General features: G+C 49.0%; 1 protein-coding gene and 1 long non-coding RNA gene across 3 annotated transcripts; one reads left to right on the top strand and one right to left on the bottom strand.

Annotated features, from left to right (window-relative positions):
* The first annotated feature begins 8,834 nt into the window (after positions 1–8,834).
* On the top strand, positions 8,835–21,229 carry PLA2G12B (phospholipase A2 group XIIB). 2 transcript variants are annotated; one of them, XM_040606022.1, is made up of 4 exons: positions 8,835–9,192; positions 15,297–15,373; positions 16,977–17,142; positions 19,731–21,229. In XM_040606022.1, the coding sequence occupies exons 1-4, from the start codon at positions 8,958–8,960 to the stop codon at positions 19,847–19,849; spliced, it is 597 nt and encodes a 198-aa protein (XP_040461956.1). In that variant the 5' UTR covers positions 8,835–8,957; the 3' UTR covers positions 19,850–21,229. The 2 variants fall into 2 exon arrangements, with proteins under 2 accessions (XP_040461956.1, XP_040461955.1); XM_040606021.1 differs by having other exon boundaries at positions 8,836–9,192; positions 15,297–15,385.
* LOC121093550 lies at positions 17,149–19,810 on the bottom strand. The gene is made up of 3 exons (XR_005829609.1): positions 19,705–19,810; positions 18,737–18,886; positions 17,149–17,354 (listed from the first exon to the last, which is right to left on the bottom strand). It is a non-coding gene; the product is annotated as an uncharacterized LOC121093550 (long non-coding RNA).
* Positions 21,230–22,045: the final 816 nt, after the last annotated feature.

The raw sequence follows: 22,045 nt of genomic DNA on the forward strand, positions 1-22,045 counted from the left end.
AATTTCCAGAGGTCTGACTCCTTGCTTTTCTAGAGTACCTGACCACTACTGTTGAGAACTGCAGGCATGGTTTGTGTCTCTCTGCGGAACAGGTTGTTACCATGTTTTAGCCCATTCTTCCACTTCTGCGAAAGCCCCAGTTTTTAAACTATCTTCCTTCTCAGCCTCTGTGGGGAATTTGGCTCTTAACCTTGCAAATGTGAGCCAGCAGTTCCAAACACGTAGATGAGATGCTTCAGCAGTGTTGTGCCAAACACATGCCTGCATTAGAGCAGCCTGACAACAATTAGAGCCCATCTTCCCTTCATTCTTTTTCTTTCGTGTTGTCCACATAAACAAATGCTGCTTTTATTCTGTCTTAGTAGTCAACTCTTACATCTGTTCCTTGGGCAGTGGGGATGGGAATGTTACCATCTTCATAAATCAAAATAATTGTGCCTTAGGATACTGGAATTTCAAATTGGTTATGAGACTTCAGGTGATGAGGTAATACATGGTCCTTGCAGAATGCTCTCCACCCTTGTCTTCCCAGTTCTCAAGGTTCTGTGAGAAACAGATGGCCTATTTATAATCCTAAATCTTTTGTAGATGGTTCTTATTTTGCAAATGTTTTTCCTGCTGTGGACGCTGAATGCAGGTCACAGCAGTGACATGCCTTTAGTCACGGGGCGACTGTTTGCACAGGATGGTTTGGTGTTGCTTACCTTGCAGAGGCTGCCTCTGCTGTGCGCCTCGTACTGCCTCCCCTCTCTCTAGCTGTCACTGGCACCTGTGAGGGAGGAAGCGCTGGGAAGGGGCCTCCTGCAGAGGCTCTGGTGCTGCTCACTTCACTGCTGCTCTTCCCACGAGCCAGGGCTGGAGCTGTTCCGATTCACGCCGCCCACACAGAAAAAGTGTCCCCCCAGTCAGCACTGCCCGCACTGGAAGAACTTGCTCACAGTGACTTTCAGGGACCTTAGTTTGTGACAAGTCATCCTTACACTGAGATGAAGCTGAAGCCTCTGAGGGAGATGAGACTGTGGCTGCTGTAGCTGTTGAACTTTGGTTCTGCTCCTCAGATTCCTGTGGGAGGAATAACTGCCGTCCCCCCCCACCGCCCCCAGCACAGGAATTGCTAAGCAGGGTGGGGAGAGGCTGCAGAGAGGTTCGTTCGCTTTCCTAAGCCGTTTCTCCTCAACAGCAGGATTTTTAGCAAAATGTCTGAATATTCCACTAGCACAAGGACAAGAATCAAACTGAGCTGCACCAGAGTCTACCTAAACAGTCTGGTTTTCTGGATGATGATGGTTTTACTGATTTAGAGGTCAAGCCTGAAGTCTTTACCAAGGGAAAAATTCCAATTTTAGTTAATTGGATTTTCTGCCTCAATACAATCTTGAAAATTGAGCCAAAACGTAGATTAAGCCAACTGTTGTTAACATGCTAGAAATACCTCTGTAATACTGAGAATGCAGTTTAAGGTACTATAGTTTGAGAAACTGCATACTTTCAGAAGACACTTTAAAAATGTTGCTGGAAAATTCATTGTTAAATTTCTGCTGAGCCTGTTAGCAATGGGACCTACGTAACTGTTTATCCTTAGCCCTGCACCTTCTTGCATTTGACTGTGCTTTTGGCAGATGTGAAACAAAGTCCATCCAGCACTTAAGAAAACAAATAAAAAGAAAATCAGAAATAGTTCCACCTCACGTCTGTACTGCTCATTTATTCCAAATAGCTGGTACGCTAGAGCAGTATCTAATATATAAATAGATTCACCAAAGAAATAGGTTATTGGAGCATATTTTTGATCACTAAATCGTAATCATTTATAAAACCCACGTAACATTTCTACTTACCGGAGTTTTCTCCCTTTCACACAGTGTCATTCATCTCCATTCCTATCCATGGTTTTCTCTTTCCCATCTTTTTTAGTCCTTTAAGCTCCAAAAAAGGGTAACCATGGCTGCAGGTAAGTCCTGCCACTTTCCTGCAAGTAAAAGAATACAGCAAACAACGTGGTCTTAGGAGTCTTGCCTTTGGGGCTCTGATTTTCTCTCGGTAGCTCCAAGGCAACTGCTAATGCTTTTAGAAAAGCCAGGCCTGCACAGTTAACAAGCACAAAATATCAATGTAATGCCACCACAAACACATTTCGAAAATGCATCTGGTTTTGCTATTACAGAAAACCTGGGGTTTTTTTTCCTAAAGTAAGCAGAGGAGTTACTTGACATATTAAAATAATTACAAGCTAAAAGTTGTAGAATTTACACAAGGTAAGAGAAGCACTGAATAAAAAGTGTCAATGACTGCTTTAGGTACTGTTGTAGTGGAAGAAAACACTATGGTCTCTTACATAGTGGTTGGAGCAATAAACAATAATTTTGTTACATTAAACAAGGGGTTTGGGGTTTTCCCCCCATCTCTGTTCAACCAACACCAAAAGATGAATGACAAGCCTGAGAGAAGCTGTGGAATGTCTGGGGAAGTTTGCTAAACAGTTACCTCCCTCACCCCAACCACCATCAACTACTTCCAGTGTTAAAACATCATTTTAAAAACGGTCTGTAAGAGGCATTGCTTGGGGAGTAAAAATATTTTAGTGCATGACTTTTTAAAGCGGTGAACTATACTCAATGACTTGCAGTTCTTTGGGGAAGAAAATTATTTTTTTGACAGTGCAACATTTCACTTGGTTTAAAAAAAAAAAAAAAAAAATCCCTCAAAACTAAAATTGAAGTGTGCTGAGGCACATCAGACCAAAATGTTCCAGATTATTAGAAGAGAAAGGGTAAGCTTATTTTTTTAAACTACAGACAATCCGTATTTCCTTTTTCCACTGCAGTAGTGTTTATGCAACTAACACTAAATATGTAAGGGATTATTACACAGATGGTGCTGCTGCTTTCTGCCTTACCCCTTCATTTCTTAAAGGGCTTTTGGATCAAGAGCATGGCTCCTGTGTGAATCTAGTTTTGTATTAAAGATGATTGAAAACTGTGGCTCACAGTGACTGACAATGGAGAAACTGCCTTACTGTTAAGATTTTTGTAATAAAATTTTTAATGTAAAAAAAATGGGCTTAAAATAAAAGCCACTGCCATTAGCAGTGAAAAATCCTCCACATCACCCTCTCCTTATATATGGCTGTTGTAAATCTGATCACACAGATTTTTATCACCATATGCGTTCCCTAGAAACTGAGCTCATTTGTTTTGCTTCGTAGTCTAGGCGGGCAGGTGCAGAAGATGCTCATACCAAGTTACTACTAAATGCTTTCTCGGACCCAAACTTTGTCTGTCAGTTGGAAACACAGCACTAATGGGCTGCAAAAGGCGGGGGTGGGGGACAGATAACAGGGCTGAAAGCATGTTGTGGGCAAAAATTTATGAAAAGGAACTGAACTGCTCTTAGGGAGGAGTATGGATCAGCCCCACTGTCTGCCTAACGCACCGATTTGTGGCAGTAGCTGGTGTGGGATTTGGTAGTGACATGGGAACTGCATGAGCTTCTGGCCTGAAACTCAAAATAAGCACAGGAAAGGGTCAGCCGCAGAGGGACCCTTTTCCAGGGGTGACAAATACTTCCGTTTCCTGAAGCCAAGGGGTCAACCAACCAGTTGTTCTGAATAATTGTAGGGAGGGGAAGACAACCAGACTGTCCTGCAATACAGACACCAACAGAAGCAGAGAGCACTTACATGGAGGAAGGTCAGGTTGATGTCTTCCATAATCAAGACTTGTGCAGATGATATGCTACAGCTGTTCCTGTGCCTCACTCTCTCAAAACACCAGCGCTCTTGCTTCGTTTGGTCATTGGGAACTTGCACAAAGGCATAGCAAGGACTTGATCCTTTTGCCTGTGGAATGGAGACCACTTGCTGGTGATCGAGCACTTGGCTTGCAGTTGAGGAACTGCCCTCCCTTTCCCACAGAGCCCACAGACACAGCTGATGTGCTCACAAATTTAGCAGCCACGGGATAGGAAACAAGTAAAGCATACCTACAATTTTTTATTTTGGACACATTGATTCCATCCCCAGTTCCTCCATGCATGCTGCGAAACGGCTGCCGTGTCCCTCTCAGTAAGGTGGGCCAATGCCAGGAGAGCATGAGCAGCTGGACGGCTCTGTGCTCAGAGAACAGGGCTCACCCCCAGCCCCCAGAGCTTGTTGGGGTTTTCGGGGGCTGCTCTCCAGCTGCTCGGCCTGGGGACGATGCTTCCTTGCCCCAGGCCAGCAATGGCTGAAGCAGGGCTGCCCCTTTGCAAGCGGGCATGAGGCTCTGCTGCCAGCCTGGCCACCCAGCTGCTATTGCCAAGCCAGTAGCGCAGGGGCTCAGCGGGGCCTCGGGCAGGAGAGGTCACAGCCTTCCCTTCTGCCACCAGAGAGGGGCTGCCCTGCACAGGACCAGCGGCCCTTTGCCCCCTCCCACGGAGGAAGGCAGGATTGTGGCTCAGCACTGTGCTACCCCCGAGCAGTGCTCATGCACTGGGGCTTCCCACCATCCCACGCGGGCTCTTCCAGCACAGCTGCACCTAGACCACAGCGGGGGGACCGTGGCCGTGGGAGGAACCCCGCCTGGGTGAGCGATGCAGCAGCTGCAGCTAAAGAAGGCAGGGTAGGGTCAGGGACAGGGACAAAGGCCCAGGAGTCACCACCCAACAGGATGAGAGGAAGAGAAAGGAAAGGGTGTGACGTGATGGGCACCTACAGATGGGGGAAGGCAGCCCAAGGCTGAAGCAAACTGCCCAGGGACTCCTGGAGAGCATGGACCAGACCACGAGCTTGAGTGCAGCCCTCCTGAGAGGGTCTTTAACCACCCACCCACCCACCCTCCTCCAGCTGTGCACTCTGACCTGACTCTGAGAGACGTGGGCGTTTCATCATGAAGCTACACTTCTCATTCTGATAATCAGTGACTCATCTGGCTCCCAAACCAGGCTTCGAACCCACCACAGATTACCCACTAACCTTAACCACAACTTAGAAAAAACAAAAAACCTGAAGCCTGTTCTCCCTGCTTCAGCTGTGCTTAAACATCGACCAGCAACTCATTGAGCCAGCCAAAACTGATAGGAAAAGAGCTCAGCCCCTCAGTCCTCTGCGCTCCCGCACGTCCCCAGCGGGACACCAAGGGAAGGATCCTGGCCAAGCGCATGACCACGCGCCTCTATGGCAGTGTGCTCTGGAAAAGAAATACACAAAAGGAGCTGGACCAGCCCCTGCGCTGCCCTCCCAGGAGCCAAGCCCAGGACCCAGAGCTCAGCACTTGCTTTGGCACGGGTGAAACCCAGAGCCAAGAGGGTTTTCAGCTCCATTCGGGACAGGGGTCGCTACCATGAGCATGGGGGGGACCAAGGCAAACACATCCAGCTGTGCTGCAGCAGGACGGGTGTCTGCCCGGGGCAGTCAGCTCTACCTCCTGTTTGACAGGAGCGTGCTGCCAACAGTCTGATAGTGTCATTAGGAGCGGGTGACTCATCACAGCCCCAGGGCTGCTCTATATTTAAGCATTACAGAGTCAGAAATGAATGCATGGAGTCAGGAGCTGCTTATCCTCAGGTCAAGACAAGGTTCAGAAATTAGTTGTCAGAGTTCACCATTGTGACAAACAGCATCTGTCTCTAACAAATCTTTCGAGAAAGAAAAATCGGCATAGGCAGGGGGTGTTTGCAACCACAGTGGGTCAAAGCGAAGTCAGACAACCTACAAGTACCTGCTGGGCATATCCACTTCAGGAAGCCCTTCCTCGCTTCTGCGGCTGTCGAGCCTGAACAGCAGTTCCCCAAGGAACTGTGTGTGCAGGGAGGTGTTGGCTGGTTTTACTCAATCCTACATTTTTCCTGGTCTTCAGATCTTGAAGTTTGGGTGCAGCTGAGCTATTGGCAGCTGGGCTGAAAATGTCTCAGGAGACTAGTGTGGGGAGGGGTGGAAGGGAGCAGAAGGAGGGAAGGAGAGTGGCCCATCCTCAGGGCAGGGTAAGGGGCTGCCATATTTTGGGAAAGCAGATAGCTGCTTTTTTTATTCACAAACTTTTGCTTTGGGACAAAAAGCAGGAAAGTTTCTGACTCTTCCCCAGACTCTGCACTTTGCCAGCTGCTCCCCCCCACACCCCGTCCAGCTTTCCTAACTAATTCCAATTGATTTTGCAAACAGCACAGGCTCCACGCTCTGGCCATAGCCACACACCCCCCCACCCCGCGGCAGGCTGCACACCCTGTGTGATGCAGCATGGACAGCTCATGCAACAGTCACTTGTTTCGCATCCTCTGCAGCCCTGTCGGCATTTTTGCCCCTCTCTGTTCAGTTCAGCAGCACATAGATCTGCCACCAGGGACCAAGGGATGACGAAGAAAGCTGTGTTCTGGAATTGCCTCCAGAGCAACCCTAAAAGGCTCCACATAAAAGCACAGCACCGAGCTCAGCCACAGCAGGGGCTCTACACAATGTTTCCAGGCTATTTCTAAATAGCTATTTTGCTCTTTTTTACATTAACTTCTGCCAGGCTCTTTCTAAGGGCAGACAGCACTAGGACTGCAAACCGGCATGTCACACAGGGCAGTGATCCAGCCGAGAGGGACATGAGCGGCTCCACTTGGTGCAAGACACAGCATGGGACTGTTGAACCCAGTTTTCCCTTCACTGGGGCTCCCTGACAACAAATTCCAGGCACAGCAGCCCATTTCTACCCATGACTGATAGACCAGTCCCCAGCATGGTCTGGACAGCAGGACAGGCCCAAGCTCTCCAGTCCTGGCCTGCAACGTGTCCCCGCAGGGGAGTCCTCACCTCACGAGTGTCCCCACTGCTTTGTGTCAGTGATGACACACTGCTCAAGAACGGCTCACTAGAGGCAGGGATTTGCTGGTTCCCAGGCTCCAAGAAACAAACCACCTAGTAGCAATCTGGCACCTCTCACAACCCAAAACCTCACTCTAATTTCTCATCAGGCATTACAGTGCTCCCCCTCCTTGTCTGCAGCTTGGACATTGCCAACCTCCCTTCCTGATGCTCTCTGCCTCTCAGATTCATTTCCCAACAGACAAAGCTGGTTTGAGGTTCCCTTGGGACCTCCTGCATACCTTATATATCCCCTCATCCAGTAACTCAGCCAAGCTTCCTCCCACGGGCTGGGACAGCGGTGCACAGCTCTGGCTACATAACAGTGTTCAGGGGGGAGGCACCACACAGGTATCAGCTGTGGCTGTACGATCGAATCGCCTCCAGCTGCTGACTTGAGGGACCCTCACAGTCACCTCCAAGGGGCACTGAGCATGAACACAGTCAGTGGTGGGTACCAGAACAGATGCAACAAGATGGCAGCAGCCGGCTCCACGCTCCACACCGTTTCACCAGAAAGGGACTAACCAGCTTGTTTGTTCCTCTTCCTCCCTCTTTTCTGACTTACCTGTTTGAAAAACCAAGACTTCACTGTGGTCCTTCCTCCTTATCCCCATGTCTGAGGCACTTAATGCACAGCTGTATACAGAAAGGTGCTGGCAGACAGGCGCTGAAGCTCTGGCACTTCAGAAGTAATAATGCAGTGGGGCTGAGTCTCCTGCAAAACAACAGAATGTCAGAATGTGCATTTATGTTTGCCATATATTTGAAAGACCCACTGCCCAGCTCTCCCTTGCCCTCTGGAAGGTCTCCACTTGACAGCCTGGCCACTCAAACAGAAGTAACTGCTGAAGCTGGCTGTTATAGTCCACAGAGATCAGCCGAACAGCTGCAGAGTGGCTCTTTCTGAGAGGCAGTGCTGTGCTGGGACATAACCAAAAAGCTTTCCACAAGCAGCTGGAGCCTTCTCATGCCGTTTCCCTTCCCTGTTCTTCAGTGGTTTGCATTGTCTTTTGCTGTTGGTGTTCACTTGGTGGTTTTCTTTTAACGACTAACTCCTTTGAAATCTCCACCAGCTCTGCAGGCCCCCGAGTCCTGGAGAGCCAGTCCCACCCCAGAGCCAGGACCTGCAGCTCCCCCACAAAGCTGTTACCTGATGGGTTTCAGCGCCAGCCCCTCCTCACTCTGGGCCACTTATGCTACATGTTTCATTCAGCAATGTTGGCATTACACAAAAGCTGTGACAACCAGCCACCTAACATCAGCCTTCAGGAGTGCCATCAAAGGCAAATACTCATCTACGTTATTGATCCTATAACTGGAGGGAGCATGCCAAGGGATTGCACTGAATACAGTCTTTCTAAACCCAAACTACTCCTAGCTGCTGGATCAGCCCCTGTGAGGCCCCATCAGCACCCTCTAGCCATAGGAGGGCAGGACACGAGTGCTCTGCCACGCTTTTCTGTCCTGGGTGTGTTCCTGCAACGCAGCCTGTTCTGGGCGTGCAGGCACGGAAAGCCCCTTCACACACCAAGTGTGTCAGCCCTGCAGTCCAGCAGGTTTTGCTAGAAGCACTGTCCCACTGCAGCTAGGCTGGCTAGATGTCTTGTCCCACCCCATTAAGTGCCCAGGAAAACGGCAAGGGGTACTCCCCAGTCTGCTGCTGCTCTATTACTCCCACGGCCGGAGCAGCAGAAATTTTGGGCAGAGATACTCTTCATCTCCCGACAGGTTGGGGAGAGAACAGGGCAGCCCATGCAGTGCCTCGGTGGGGCAGGCGGAGGGTGTCCTGTGTGCCACACAACATGAGCAGACAGACCCTGCTCAGCACCCCGGGGAGCAGTCTCTTTTTGGGGAAGCTGAAGCCCTGGTGCAGCAGAGGCTGAGCCTGTTCCAACGGGATTATGCAAACTCACATACCGGTGTCTCTCCGCAAGATGAACTTGGTCTAAATCTCCACGGTGCACTTTGCACTCTGATTGTGGTGACCTCATGCCAGCTCCCTCGGCAGTGTTTAAAGTCCAGGGGAGAGGGGTGCATACCTGCCTCCTACGCACAACAGCTCATTCCCACTCCTCCCTGCCTACACATCTGCCTGCCTGGACGAGGGCTCTGGGGCCTGGATCCGGACCGCAGCATGCGGCTGCTTTTTGAGGCAGTGGTTCTGTGCCTGACCCTGGGCTTAGGACAATGTAGCGAGGAAACAACACAGGAGAACACCGTCCACCAAGCTTCCCAAGCAGAGTCAACCTATTCGGAGTGGGGCATCGGAGCCATCCGGGACAGCTTCGAAACAGTTAACAGCTACTTTGACTCCTTCTTGGAACTGCTTGGGGGAAAAAACGGCGTTTGCCAGTACAGATGTCGATACGGTAAGCAAAGCTCACTCCTGCTGGCTTCTCTTTCCTTGCCCTTTCCCCTCTTTCACTCTCATAGAGAAACTCACAGCACTCCCCCGAGACCACAGCCAGCTCCTATCCATGACGTGACCCCTACTGTGCTCAGCACAGAAAAGTCACTGCAGAGTCACAACTTCCCTGCTAGTGCCAGCGCGGGGACGCGGAACCCTCATCTTTCCCTCTCACCAAGAACAGCCCGATCTTGAAGCTGCTGTGCTGTGTGCAGGGGGACAAGCGGAGAAGACACAGGTTTTACAGGCAGGGCATATGGGTAACCAGGCTGCCCAGCTGCCTAGACCCCAGGAGAGAAGGACCAGGGTGAGGAGGCCCCAGAAAGGAGGACGAGCAGCCATGCAGACCTGACTCAGAGGGGGTTGCTAGTATTGCCAGTGGCCCTGATCTCAGCAACCTTCGGAGTATCATTGTTCAGCAGCTGCGAGTTGGCTAATAACGTGGGCTGGAGGAGAGGAGATAACAGGAAGGTAAACGAGACCTGCTGTAACCATGGAGGAACCTTTAGTACTCAAGGCGGTCTGAGGCAGCTACCGCTCGCCTTGGACTTTAGAGCGATTTACCAAAAAGAAGAGTTTGGTTTGTCCTGGGGGCAGGATGAAGGGGGTGACATCTCAGGGAGAGCAGGGCAGGAGGAGCCAAGGCAGGTGCAGAGGTGCAGCAGGGCAGGCCCCTATGGTGCAGGTCTGTGGGGCACTGGCAGGCGGAGGCACAGGCAGCACCAGCCATCAGCAGGGTACCGGCTGAAACAACCTGCTTGGGAACAGCAAGGTTTCCTTGCTCTCTGCCACCTTGGCCTGCCCATCAGCCCTTTCCACCGCAGCTTCATCCCAGTAACCCCCTGGGCAAGATACTTGTGAGCACAGAGGCAATGTCAGCGCCTCCCCTTCCCTGAGCACTGGTTTTCACAGACACAGATTCCATGCTTTAGAGAAATCCCACCAATTCAAGTTTCAGTCTGCTGCATCCCATTTCTTCCAGAACACCAGCTGCGCGCTGTGCCTCTCCAGCCTGCACTGGGCTGTCTGCAATGCTCCCAACAGATGCAGCCAGAGGGAAGTACCTCCTGCTCCTCCCAGGCCAGCAGTGAGGGTGCTGGGAGACACAGATGCTGCAGGGCCGGGAACCAAGTTCCCTGTCAGGGCGAGAGGGCAGATGGGCCACCCTTAGCCAAAGTGTGGCCACAAGGGGAGTTTAAAATCAGCCTTAAGGTTGTTGGATTGCTTTTGTTTTGTTTAACGATGTGTATACATCTGTCCTTCTGCTCCTGCCAGCTCTGCTTCCCAGGCCCCATGGCTAACAGCAAACAGGGAGCAGTAAGCCAGGCACCTCAGCCCCACAGACCTGCAGGGCACCAGGCGCCCCAGCCCCAGTGGCCACTGTCCCTCAGCCCGGGGCCCTGTGGCACTCCCTGGCTAGAGCTGCTTCTCTGCAGCAGCTCAGGAGGGCATGGCTGCTCTGTGGGGCCCTGTGGTGGCAGCCCCACAACATGTGTGACAACCTCTCTTGAGGTCCACACATGCTTCAAATTCAGAGCAGAAAGAGGCTTGCCCTTCTTCATGTCATGATTGAAAACCCTGGTAGTGCAGTGGGCCTGAGACGAGATTTGGGAAAGCTGATACTCAGAGCTAGTTTCAAGGCATCTCAGGACTCACCAAGTCTTGGAGAAGTCATCGCTCTTGGGCATATCCTGAGGCTAGGGCTCTCCCTGCCCCTGTCCCTGCACTCTGGGCAGGGGGAAGAGCACCTCCACAGAATGGTGCAAATGTCTGCCTGCTCCCTGAGAGCATCCTGCACCTTACTGGAGAAAGGTTTTACCTAGGAAGGAAAACAAACAAGCACATTGCTAGCCCTGTTCTTGTCCTCTGCTGAACAACTCATTAATCACTGGCTAAAGGAGGGAACTCTTGAAACACTGCCTGTGCACCTCCAAGGGTCTTTGTGGAGCCTTCCAGGACCATTTGACCATGCTCGTCTCTAGCACAGACATTGTAAACTGCAAATGGAGGGGATGCAGGGACAATCCCAAACAAGTGAGACCCAGGGAGGGGATGGCAGGGATAATCCCAAACCAGCAAGACCCAGTCTGTCCCCAGAAAAATTAACACAAACCATCTTTACCATCTTCCTGCTGAATCAGGGCCTGATTGCTTTTTCCCCAGGCACACAGCAAAAACTATGCCTTCTACTTCCTTTGATTTCAGCCAAGAGACACCAATAATAGCTTATTTTGCCATGATAAAGGTCAGGACTCACCTGTGATTGCCACATCCATCTTCAGCTGAGCACGTAGCACTTGGCTGTTCTGGCTGTAAGACTCACCTCTTGATTTTTCAGCAGCTAGTGAGGTCTGCAAACAGCTTGATGGATTACTCTCTTAAATCAGGACATTAGGGTTATGCTAGTGTTTGCCGGCAAATATCTCCTCCTCCTTACAAAACCTCTCTGGGCGTCTCAGAGGGGGAAACAGCCTGAACTGGGAGAAAATCCCTTGATGGCTTCCTTCAGCTGTCTGGCCAGGGAGGCCTTCAATGTTTTGCTCAACATTTGTTCCTGAGGGGCTTAAGATGAGAAAGCACATCCAGGCTGTAGGAAAAGAAGCTTCAAACTCAGCTCTCCAGCACTAAAAGGCTGTGATAAGTATGGGCAACTTCTGCTCACAGCCTGCTTGCCTGGGGCAGAGAAGTAACAGTGGATCACTAAAAACAGCAAGGAGTCCCAAGACCATCTATTCACCCAGAAATACGTTCACTTCCCTCTGTCGGTGTACCAGTACTGCAGTGTCTGAGACCTCCTGCATTGCCAGCAGCTGCTCTAGCCAGCTGGCTGTTTTCCAGTCTCTTGGCATAGCTACAACAGTCTGGAGATATTACAATGCACCAGGGAAACTAGCTTCCCATTAGAAACTCAGTTTCAGTTCTCCTCTAAGGCTGTTCCAACAAGGCAGTGCCCTGAAATAGATCTTTTTCCAAAGAACCAGCTTCCTCAGTAATGCTGTGCTTTTACACATCAGCATTGCTCTTCAGCATGCTGCTGGGCAGGCCCTGCTGTGCTTGCAGCTGCCTTCTGCAGCTCTCCCCAGCAATGCCCTGCAGCAGGCAGACAGACCACAACAGGTCCCTGGTGAAACACAGCTAGCAAAACAGCCGGTGTGACCCACCAAGTTTCTTCCCCTGTCACAGACATGCCTTTAGGATGGGCAAGCAGTAACTGATAACAAGAGCACTGAGCTGATGCTCACATAGAGTCAGAAACACCTATTATTTCTGCTTTGCTTTTGTTTAGCTGTTAGCTAGAAAACAAGATGTGGGAGAGGGGTTAACTGTGCCTTCTTGGACTTTATTTAGCTGAGAAAGAGTGCTCAAAGAGGCACTCCACAAATGATTAAGCTTTGTTTTTCAGAGAGGAGTGGGGCAAGGTTTCCTACAGTGGCTCATCTTGAAGGCAGTTCAATGTTTTGTTGATCATGATTCTCATGTGAGATATTTTTTTTCTCAGGACAACTTTCTAAGACACTATAATATCTGTAACTTCAGATTAATGGAAGGTTATCTCCAGAAACACAGTTATCTCCATACCTCCAAACAGCCCACTCCTACTCTGACTTGCCACCTTATCCCATTAATCGACAATGTACTGCTGGAACATAACTTATTGTCAGTATGACAAGCAAGTAATTAAAATTTGAACCCATCCTGCAAAACCCACCTTGGATTTTGAATTTTCCTCTGGCTGCTACCTCAGTTCAAGAACATTTGAATTTCGAGTCCCAATTCTCATCCCTTTCCAAAAGAGCAGCTAGGCACTGACACCTGGATGCAGCTCTCCTCTTGTTATATTGCTGGGAGCCTTGGGTTATAGATTCAGCCCATATAAAGACACAATTCCTTCTCTCTATAGCGTAACCACCATGTAATTGCACATTACATTATGTCATGTGCAATGCATCATGAACTCAGAAGTTATTTTGCGTCAGCGTACCTCCAGAGCCTTGAGTTTTTGGTCTAAAGATAATCCTATAACAACGGTGTGCTGCAACCAACCAATTTGTGCTTTTTGACTACTGTTAACTCAGCTCTACCCGCTCAAGATAACAATGCTTTCTACACTAGAAAATTACACCTGAAGCATGAAGCAGATGTGACCTGTTCAAAAAGGTTGCAACACACAGTAGTAACAGTTAGACTGAGAAATACCTTCTCACACAAATGGCAATGTCAACTAGAGAGCTTTATCTTGGCCTGCAGACAGCTAAATCCTCAGTGCATACTGCATTTCTGTAGGGTTGGAGAAAATTGGCTATTGCCGCCTCACAGCTGGACAGGATTCCAGTTTGTTGTTTATTTGTTGCAAATCTGTTGTTTAAACAACCGCTCTGGCAAATTTTAATTTAGAAGGTGCTGGGAACATTCCTGCGTAAGGCCTTTTGAGGCATTTGGCTGTGAGGTCTTCTCAAGAACACCGCTGATTTATGGCTATATTAACCCCCGGTATTTTGGCATACTTTGACAGAAAAAAGGGAAAGCATCTTAAATGATTATTGGTGCTGACAAGAAGAAAACAGTGGAAACTGAGTTTAAAAGAACCCAACCCTGCCTGAAGAGCTAAATTAGATCTAATTTACATCTATATAAATTCTCTAGCAGTGCTCAGGGAAGCAGAAACTTAATGCTAGAGGTTGATTGACAGACAGGAGGCACAGCTCGCACTTTTTTTGCTGGAGTATTCACACAGCTCACAAAGTTTTCCCAGAGCAGGGTTCAAATGTCTTTTTTTAACATCTCACTCTGCAGTTGAGGTGTCCCCTTTATAAACCCGGCTGGGACCGAAACAGAACAAGCACTGAATACACATCAACGGACAGCACAGAGAAACCCAACTCCATGAGGGGAAGTCCCTGCAACTTCTCCAGGGGAGAATCCTCTCCCACCTTTAAACAAGCTCCTTGCACGGTGGGGTCAAGGCACACAAGCAGCCTGGTGACTTGTCCTCCCCCAAACGGGAGGTGTTAGGCTGGGTGGAGATGGAGGCTGAGGCAGGGATGACAGAAAAGAGGATGAGACAGGGCAGGGAATAAACCGATCTGCTTTCCGCATGGACAGTTCCCACCCCAGTCCTGGGAGTCCCCCCTTCGCACCCAGAGCGCTCGCCCAGCCATCCACAAAGCCCCAGCGCAGGCGAGCAGGCAGACAGGAGGGCTTGCACACCTTCGTAGCAAAGTAAAACGTATTACCTTGCTGCTCAAGCTACTGTTAGCCAATTGTCTGCTGGAATCTTTCTATAGTGGGTAAATAATTATTCACGGGGGCAATTCTTACTACTCTACACATATTAAGAAGCATATTAAGGAAGGGCGGAGATAAAGGAATAGAAACTATTTGAAAAATGCAGTGCATCACCACATGCAGAAAACTGACCAAGAAGACCTCCTGCTCGGAGCAAGCTCAGACATGCAAGGTCTAGCACAATTTTCTGAGAACCCATAGCACACCAACCCTCTGAGAATGAACTGAGAATGGAAAGAAATCCCTTTGCTAAACTAGTAGTTTATCTAGTAGTTTCTTGAAGGAGTTAAAAAAACAGTTGGGTGATCCCAGCTGTACAGAGCTCTCAAGAAGCATGTGAAAAAGCTCCTAGGGGATTTGGGAAGTTTGAGGCACTAGCTCCAGCATGGAGGGCTGCTCAACTCAAAAACCCCATGCTGCAAAGAGGGACTTGCCCATTTGTAAAAGCTGGGGAGAGTCCCAGATCTAGGGACTGGCCTCAGACCAGCTTAAACATTTGAGAGGCATTGGGGACCCAGTTCACCCACATCGCAGTGCTCCAGTAGCCATGCCAGAGGAGGTGCAAGCTAAGTCAGGCTGCAGAGCCTCGACAAGACTGAGCTAAGAACAGGGCCAGTGTCTCAGCCAGCTCTAGTACCCACCCTTTGCTCCTTGCATCTCTGCGAGGAGAATGAAGTGTTTGGGGATGCAGACCAAAGGGGAGCTGCCCGTCACTCCTTGCTTTTTGGTGCTTCTCCTGGGAAGATTCGGCTGTCCTAACATTTTTCCTTTCTTTATCAGGGAAGGCTCCAATGCCGCGACCTCACTACAAACCCCAAGAACCCAACGGCTGTAGCTCCTATTTTCTGGGGCTCAAGGTACCCGAAAGTGTATGTACTGCCACACCCACCATTTCCAAACGATGCAGTTCTCTAATCACAGCTACCAGCTAATAACATTGGGGAGGGAAAAGGCTTGCCTTGCTATGTAGCGCCCGTGTGATGGTTTCTCTTTGCAGCTGAAGCCAGAGCTCTGGAAAATGGAGGAAATGTCACTTATGTGGTGTTAGGGGACAAGCTATGTGCCTGGGACTGCCAAAAGACATGACTGCCAGCTGACGGCAGGCAAGGCGAACGTGTCAGTCTGAGCACTGCCTAACCTACTGTCAGTCAGGGAGGCAGTAAGATCCCAGCTGCCGGTGGCAGTAAAACAGGAATCACACAGACAAAAGTTACATTTACAAAGGACTGGCCTGTTGCTCTCATTGCCTCTGATGGTACAAATAGAGAAAGTTTCCCAAGTAGGTTAGCACTAGAAGAAGAAAAGGGGGTACCTGGCTAAGCAGAGCGCCAGTGTGGAGAAATGTATTTTTATCAAGGCCCTGAACAATCCTACGCCCTTGCGATAGGACAGGGAAGATGTTCAACCCTAGGCATCTTAGTGACATAGCCTAACGTGCGAACAGCAATACTTGAATGCATGCTCCACATCTGGCCCCTTGTTTACTCCATGCTTTTTGCCTCTGCCAAGCACTGAAATAAACCCACGGGCTTTAATATCAGACCCACTTGTTATTTTTAAAGGCAATTAATAAAATCATATAGGAATCACCAGGAAAAGCACTCCCAGGAGGCTCTCAGAGCAGGGATTACTATTTAGCTCATGCATTACTGCTGACCATGAAGTCTGCGGCAATTAAGCTAATTCCTGCTGTGAAATACCCTCTCTTTACAGGCCATTTTTCATGTTAAGATTAGTTCCTTAAAACTACGTTTCATTGCAAACCTTGTGGGCATTTCTGTGGTACCTCTTCCTTATGCCAGCAGTCATGAGCACTAAGCGCAATGAAGAAACAGTTCATCTCCTAAATATTACATGAGGAAGGCCAAAAAGAGGAGGAATTTGTAGCAAGCTAATGAGTCCCATCTCTCCAGGACACAGGCCTTCTATCCCATCACCTCCACGGTTATTAGCTAAACTTGCTGTTTACCTCCAAGCAAGCAGAACTCCCCTGACCAAGCTGTCCTTGGCCTCACAAATGCATCTCTGAAAAACAAGGCATTAATAAAACTTAGAGCAGATTTATTAGGCCAAGAAGCAGGACTGGTCAGGTTGTGGGAAAAGGAGGAAAGAGAAAAGGGGCCTGAGCTACTGCTGGCAAGGACAGGAAGCTCTCCAATGAGCTCTGATAAATGAGATCTAACAAATACTTGCAGAGGGGCTGTTTCTACCAGAAGTTAATCCCCCACAACAGAGAGGAGAGAAAGGAATGTAGTCTGCCCTGCGTTGGACCTGCACTACTGTTGCCACTTTCTTTAGATGGTGAGGGAGAGGCATGTGTTCCATTCTGCTGCCACAGCTATCAGGAGTAGCTTCTGAAAAAGAAGCCAGCTGGCCTCTGCAACACCTCACCCATTTGCAGCTGTTGGAGTCTCAGGCCAGGACACAGCCAAGGGACACTTCTTTCCTCTCTCTCCCCAGCTAGATCTGGGTATCCCTGCCATGACCAAGTGCTGTAACCAGCTGGACATTTGTTACGACACCTGTGGGGCCAACAAATACCGCTGCGATGCCAAGTTCCGCTGGTGCCTCCACTCCATCTGCTCCGACCTCAAGCGCAGCCTCGGATTCGTCTCCAAGGTGGAAGGTAGGCTCCCCAGCTCACATGCCCTGTGGAGGGAGCAAGCAGTGGCAGGGAGGGGAGGGTGTGGGCAGGGAGCCCTTACCTTGCCAAAGGAAGCAAAAATCTGCTGTAGGGAGCAGCACATCTGTCCTGCACTTGTCATAGAGGGGTCAGGGAGGAGTGAGACCCCTGACATCTGCCCCCTCCACACACACTTCTGTCCCAAGACTAGAAACCTAAAAATATTTACATTTGGAAAACATTACAAAACACATGTGGAAAGAAAAGAAACAAACAACAAAAGAATCCTAGAAGTAATGCCTTCAACTGTTGGATGCCGCCCATTCAAAGGAGACCAAAAAGCCTTCCAGAGCCAGTAAGCCACACACTGAAACCTGTACGTGGCCAAGGGCCAACAAGCTGGGAGAGCCAAGGACAAGGGCTGTCTGCAACGTGGTTCACAGATAAGAGATGATGATGGCACCAGGGACACACCATAGAGTGGCTGGTGAAGGAGCCACTGCAAGGAGATCTGGATTGCTCAGAAGCCCCCATGCTAACCAAGTTCTCATGGTGTGTCTGCAGCTGAAGAGCCACCCTGGTTTTGCCTAATTTTAAAAGCCTCAGTCTGCAAGTCTGAGAAGAGCTTTTTCGTAAAGGCTGCATTTGGTAACCTCTGTGAAGGTTACATGTGTGATAGGCCAAGCTTGCCTCTCGATCCTCTGTGCCAACATCAAGCACCTCTGCACCATGCGAGGAGGTAGAAACCAGAGGTCGCTACCAGATGTCGGGCACAGCAGGGAAGCCTCCCCCAGGCTCCTCCTGAGGCCATTTCAGTGTCCCTATCCTCTGTAAGGCAGGTATCCATCTCTTGCAGACGGGCTGTGTGGCAGTAATGTAGGACAGGCAGAGATAAGACCTTCCAACAGCAGGTGACCCTGAAGCAGTTAAAGATATTTACAGAAGCTCAGGTATGCAAACCTGGCAGAGCCCCTGAGAACAGCCCATTCCCAAAGCAGAATAAGCCTCATGGTGCTGCTGAGCTGCTTGCAGCTAATGGCAGCCAGCCCCTCTGGGTTCATCCCCTCTGCCAATGCCCTGCTGTAAGGTATAGTTAAATGTGCGGGTTTTTTTTTCCAAAGGTGCAGCCTGATTAGGACACACTGCATGACACTGGTACTAGTACAGATGGCTTTCTACCTCATCACAGATAAATGTTTGGAAAGAGTGTCCAGGCCAGAGAAAACAAAGATGTGGACAGAAATCTAAGTGCTACAGGCCAAGTACAGCCAATCTTTCATGGTCACCCTTATCTACAGGTCCTCATGCAACCAACCTCTTCCTATCTCTTCAGATTTTCCCCTGCCATTTTTTCAGATCCCTCCTTTTTTCTTTCTGCTTGCAGCAGCGAAGCAAACAGATAGATCCTAGGGACTTAAGGTGGAGCAGAGCCCACAGCCCTTGGCTGAGCAAGCCACCTCTGCCTATAGTCAAGTAGGACTAGATTCCTACTAGACAGCAACTCTGTCCTAGTTGCTGCAGAAGGGACAGGTAGTTGCTAACATGAACAAACCTCTGGGCTATCCTCTCCTCCCCGTGCCTTGTGCTCTATACCTACCACTCCCTGTCCTCAGGACAGCTCCGAGCAGCTCCTGTCACACAGTCCTCCTCCTTCTCCACTGCCATCCCAACTCTTATCTGGGATTCTTTTCCACTCAGTCACCAGGGGTCCAGAGAAAGGCTGGCGAGGAGCAGCAGCACTCCCTTCCTGTGGGCAGAAAGATCCCAGCTGCAGCAGTGCCAGTTAACCAAAACCTTGGTTTTCCCACTGACTCACTACAGCTTCTTCAATGCCTGCCAGCCGAGCAGAACCCTCCAGCCAAGCAGACCCCTGAAGCAGCAGGAGCAGAGCAAGGTGCTCGGAGAGACTGAGGCAGGAGGAGGCAGTTCCAAAGGCAGGGCTTTCCCAAATCCCTTATGCATACAGCAATTATTGTTAGTGCCAGTGAGTAAACCCTAAAAGACCTAATATTAACCTATTTACTTACTAACAAGCAGTTTCAAGCTTGTTTTTGCAGAAGAGGAGGGGCTAGCGGTCAGGCAGACTGTATTAACAGTTTTGCTGTTGCAACCACAGCAGAATTTTTCAAGCTGGCTGGCAGCTGGCATTGTAACTCCCAGAAAGCAGAAAAGGTTGGTTAGTAGTGGCTATAAGCAAAACTGAGGGGAGAGAGCACCAGGAAAGACAGTACACCGTGGAGGTCTTCTGGGAAATCTACCAAGCAGATCACAGTGCTATTTGCAGCGCCCCAAATGATCCATCAGCCAGAAAAGCCTGAGAGAGGCAAGAAAGGAAAGGGATTAGAGGGGAGAGAAGTTAATGCTAGATCAGTGTCATCCTAGGGAGAAATGAGCTCCCAGTTCAGCAAGAGGGAAGAGGGAACCTCTAGATATATAAAAACCTAATACCCAGAGAGAAAAAGACAGCCTATGCTTCCAACTGCAAATACCACGTAACTCGGTGCACGGCTCAAGGGAGGTTGCTTCCACCCAGCCCTCAGATGTCCCGGAGTGCCTGTTACTTACCTGCCTGATCTCTTCCTTCTCCACAGCTTGTGAATCCGTCGCAGACACAGTGTTCAACGCTGTCTGGACCCTGGGCTGCCGGCCCTTCATGAACAGCCAAAGGAGCGCCTGCATTTGCAGCGAGGAAGAACGAGATGAATTGTGAGGAAGAGCAGATGCCCGGCCTCTGTGAGCCTGCTGCCAAGCGTCCCCTCTCTGATACCACTTCAGCACAGCGATTTCTATTAGCTCTCTGGCCTAGCACAGGATGGGGGGACCTGGGCCAGGCAATACACATCAACTACAGCTTCTGGGCAGAGGGCTGCAAACAAACAGGAGGACAGCCTGTGCACACAGCGCAGTGATACCCGCTGTCCACCACAGATGCAGTTCAACAGCCCTACCTACCCCTTTCCAAGTCCATCAGCCTGAATGATCCGATGCCAGTTTTCTCTACAGACTCGCACAGACTCATCAGGAGAGGCAAGCAGGATGCAGCTCTGGTTATAAACAAAGGGCCTTACCTGTTTGTTTGCCTTAGACACACCTGTATTAGCTCCCCCTGCCCCTTAACTCTCTAATTTGCAGTGCAAGGTATTAGGTTTCTGCAACCCCTGAAAAACTCAGTCCATGGACACACTATTTACATTTTTCCACCACTGTTGATAGACTGAAGAAAAGAGGGGTAATTTGCTTTCAGTATTTGCTCACACCCATCCCTGACATTTTCCATCCTATCATAACACACCCTGACAACCCTGCTTATTTAAATACTTGGTGGATCTTAAAACGATTTAAAACATTCAGGGATTTTGTAAGCACGAGAAAGACTTTAAGTGTTTGTGATACAGGCACAAATCATATTTGGGCAGAAGGGGACCAAAGCCCATCACGTCTGAGATATGAAATCACACCACTCTCCCACTGTCTCAGGAGAGGAAGCTGCTTTCCTTTTGCAGTTTCATCCAGATCTATTTAATTATCTTCCTCCTGTATCATTTAACAAAGCTTTTCCCTTAAGATCCCTTTTTACACAAAATGGTTGGGTATCCGCCTCCCTTCTTTTGTGTGAGGGAAACAGGAGGCTCACAGTTGCCTTAGATGAGGTATTAAAAATCCTGAAGGCTTATCTGTCAGGCTTACATGCTACCTCTGTGGGGCAGAGACACCGCCAACTGATGAGTGATCAGCAGCCTCAGATGGCATTCTTTCTAAAACGTGGTTAATACTTCCATCTGCTAGCGTAAGCTTTTATTGCATGCAAAATTAGAATTCGAAGTGGTATATGGAATTTCATCTACATATAACATTTGCAGACAGCTTTCATCTGTGTTACTTGTTGAAAGGAAGTTGCTACTGGGTGTGCGTGCCATGCCACGTAAATACTTCAGCGTCTTCTGCAAACATTTATGGTTGTGTTCTTCCATCTGCCGTGGAAAAGTTAAGGCTACAGAAGGGTGATTTAACAAGAATGGGAAGAGCCTTAGTTACTTTTCTGTTAGTTTGTGTTTGAATGCATGGAGCTATAAATTATTTAAGCCCCATATTCCTGTTCTTGCCAGTCATCTTTTTGCTTTACAGTGAACAGCAATGAGACATTCATCTGACCCCAAACAGACTGAAACAACAAGAGCCCACTGGTATTAAGACCAGGAAATAAGTAACCGCATGAGGTGTACTGGGATGTTTTCCATTAAGGAGGATCTTAATTTACACTGATCAGATGCAATGACATCCTTTCCTAGCTGTGCTAATGCTACTGGAGAGTGAATGCTGCATTGCCAAGGTTCACTACAGTGTGTGTCTCAGAGCACGAGGCTGGACAGACAGTCTTGATCATCCATCTAAGAAACACTTACTTTCGGCAAGGGATGCAAAGGAAACGTTCCTCATTTCAGACACTTCCCAGACTTCATATTTCATTGGTGAAATGGTGCCTGTTGCCAGTTTTAAACGTGAGTATACTCTTATGATGAAATGACAAAAAAAGAAAAGAAAAAAAAAAAAAAAAGATCTACGCTTTGTTGTCTACACTCAATAGCCAACTGGCTGGTAAGTGTCTGAAAGCATTTTATAGTTCAAGTGATATCAGATTAAGGCCAGGTCAAGCAAATGATGACAGACAATGATATACACTGGAAAAATAGAAGGGTTCTGAACAACGTCTCTCTATCCAGACACTGATGCATCGGAAACATCACTAATACAAATAATCTCTTCATGCTTTCAGACCCCCATTCACCTCAAAACACTACAGATTGCTTCATGCAGGACAGCAACTGAATAAGCGCATTTTTCACTATGAAGTTAAACTGTGGCAATCTGAAAAACCCGTAAGCAACCGTACAAGGAAACTTTTGAA

The sequence above is a fragment of the Falco naumanni genome, chromosome 9 (genome assembly GCF_017639655.2).
Source record: "Falco naumanni isolate bFalNau1 chromosome 9, bFalNau1.pat, whole genome shotgun sequence".
Classification (NCBI taxonomy): Eukaryota; Metazoa; Chordata; class Aves; order Falconiformes; family Falconidae; genus Falco; species Falco naumanni.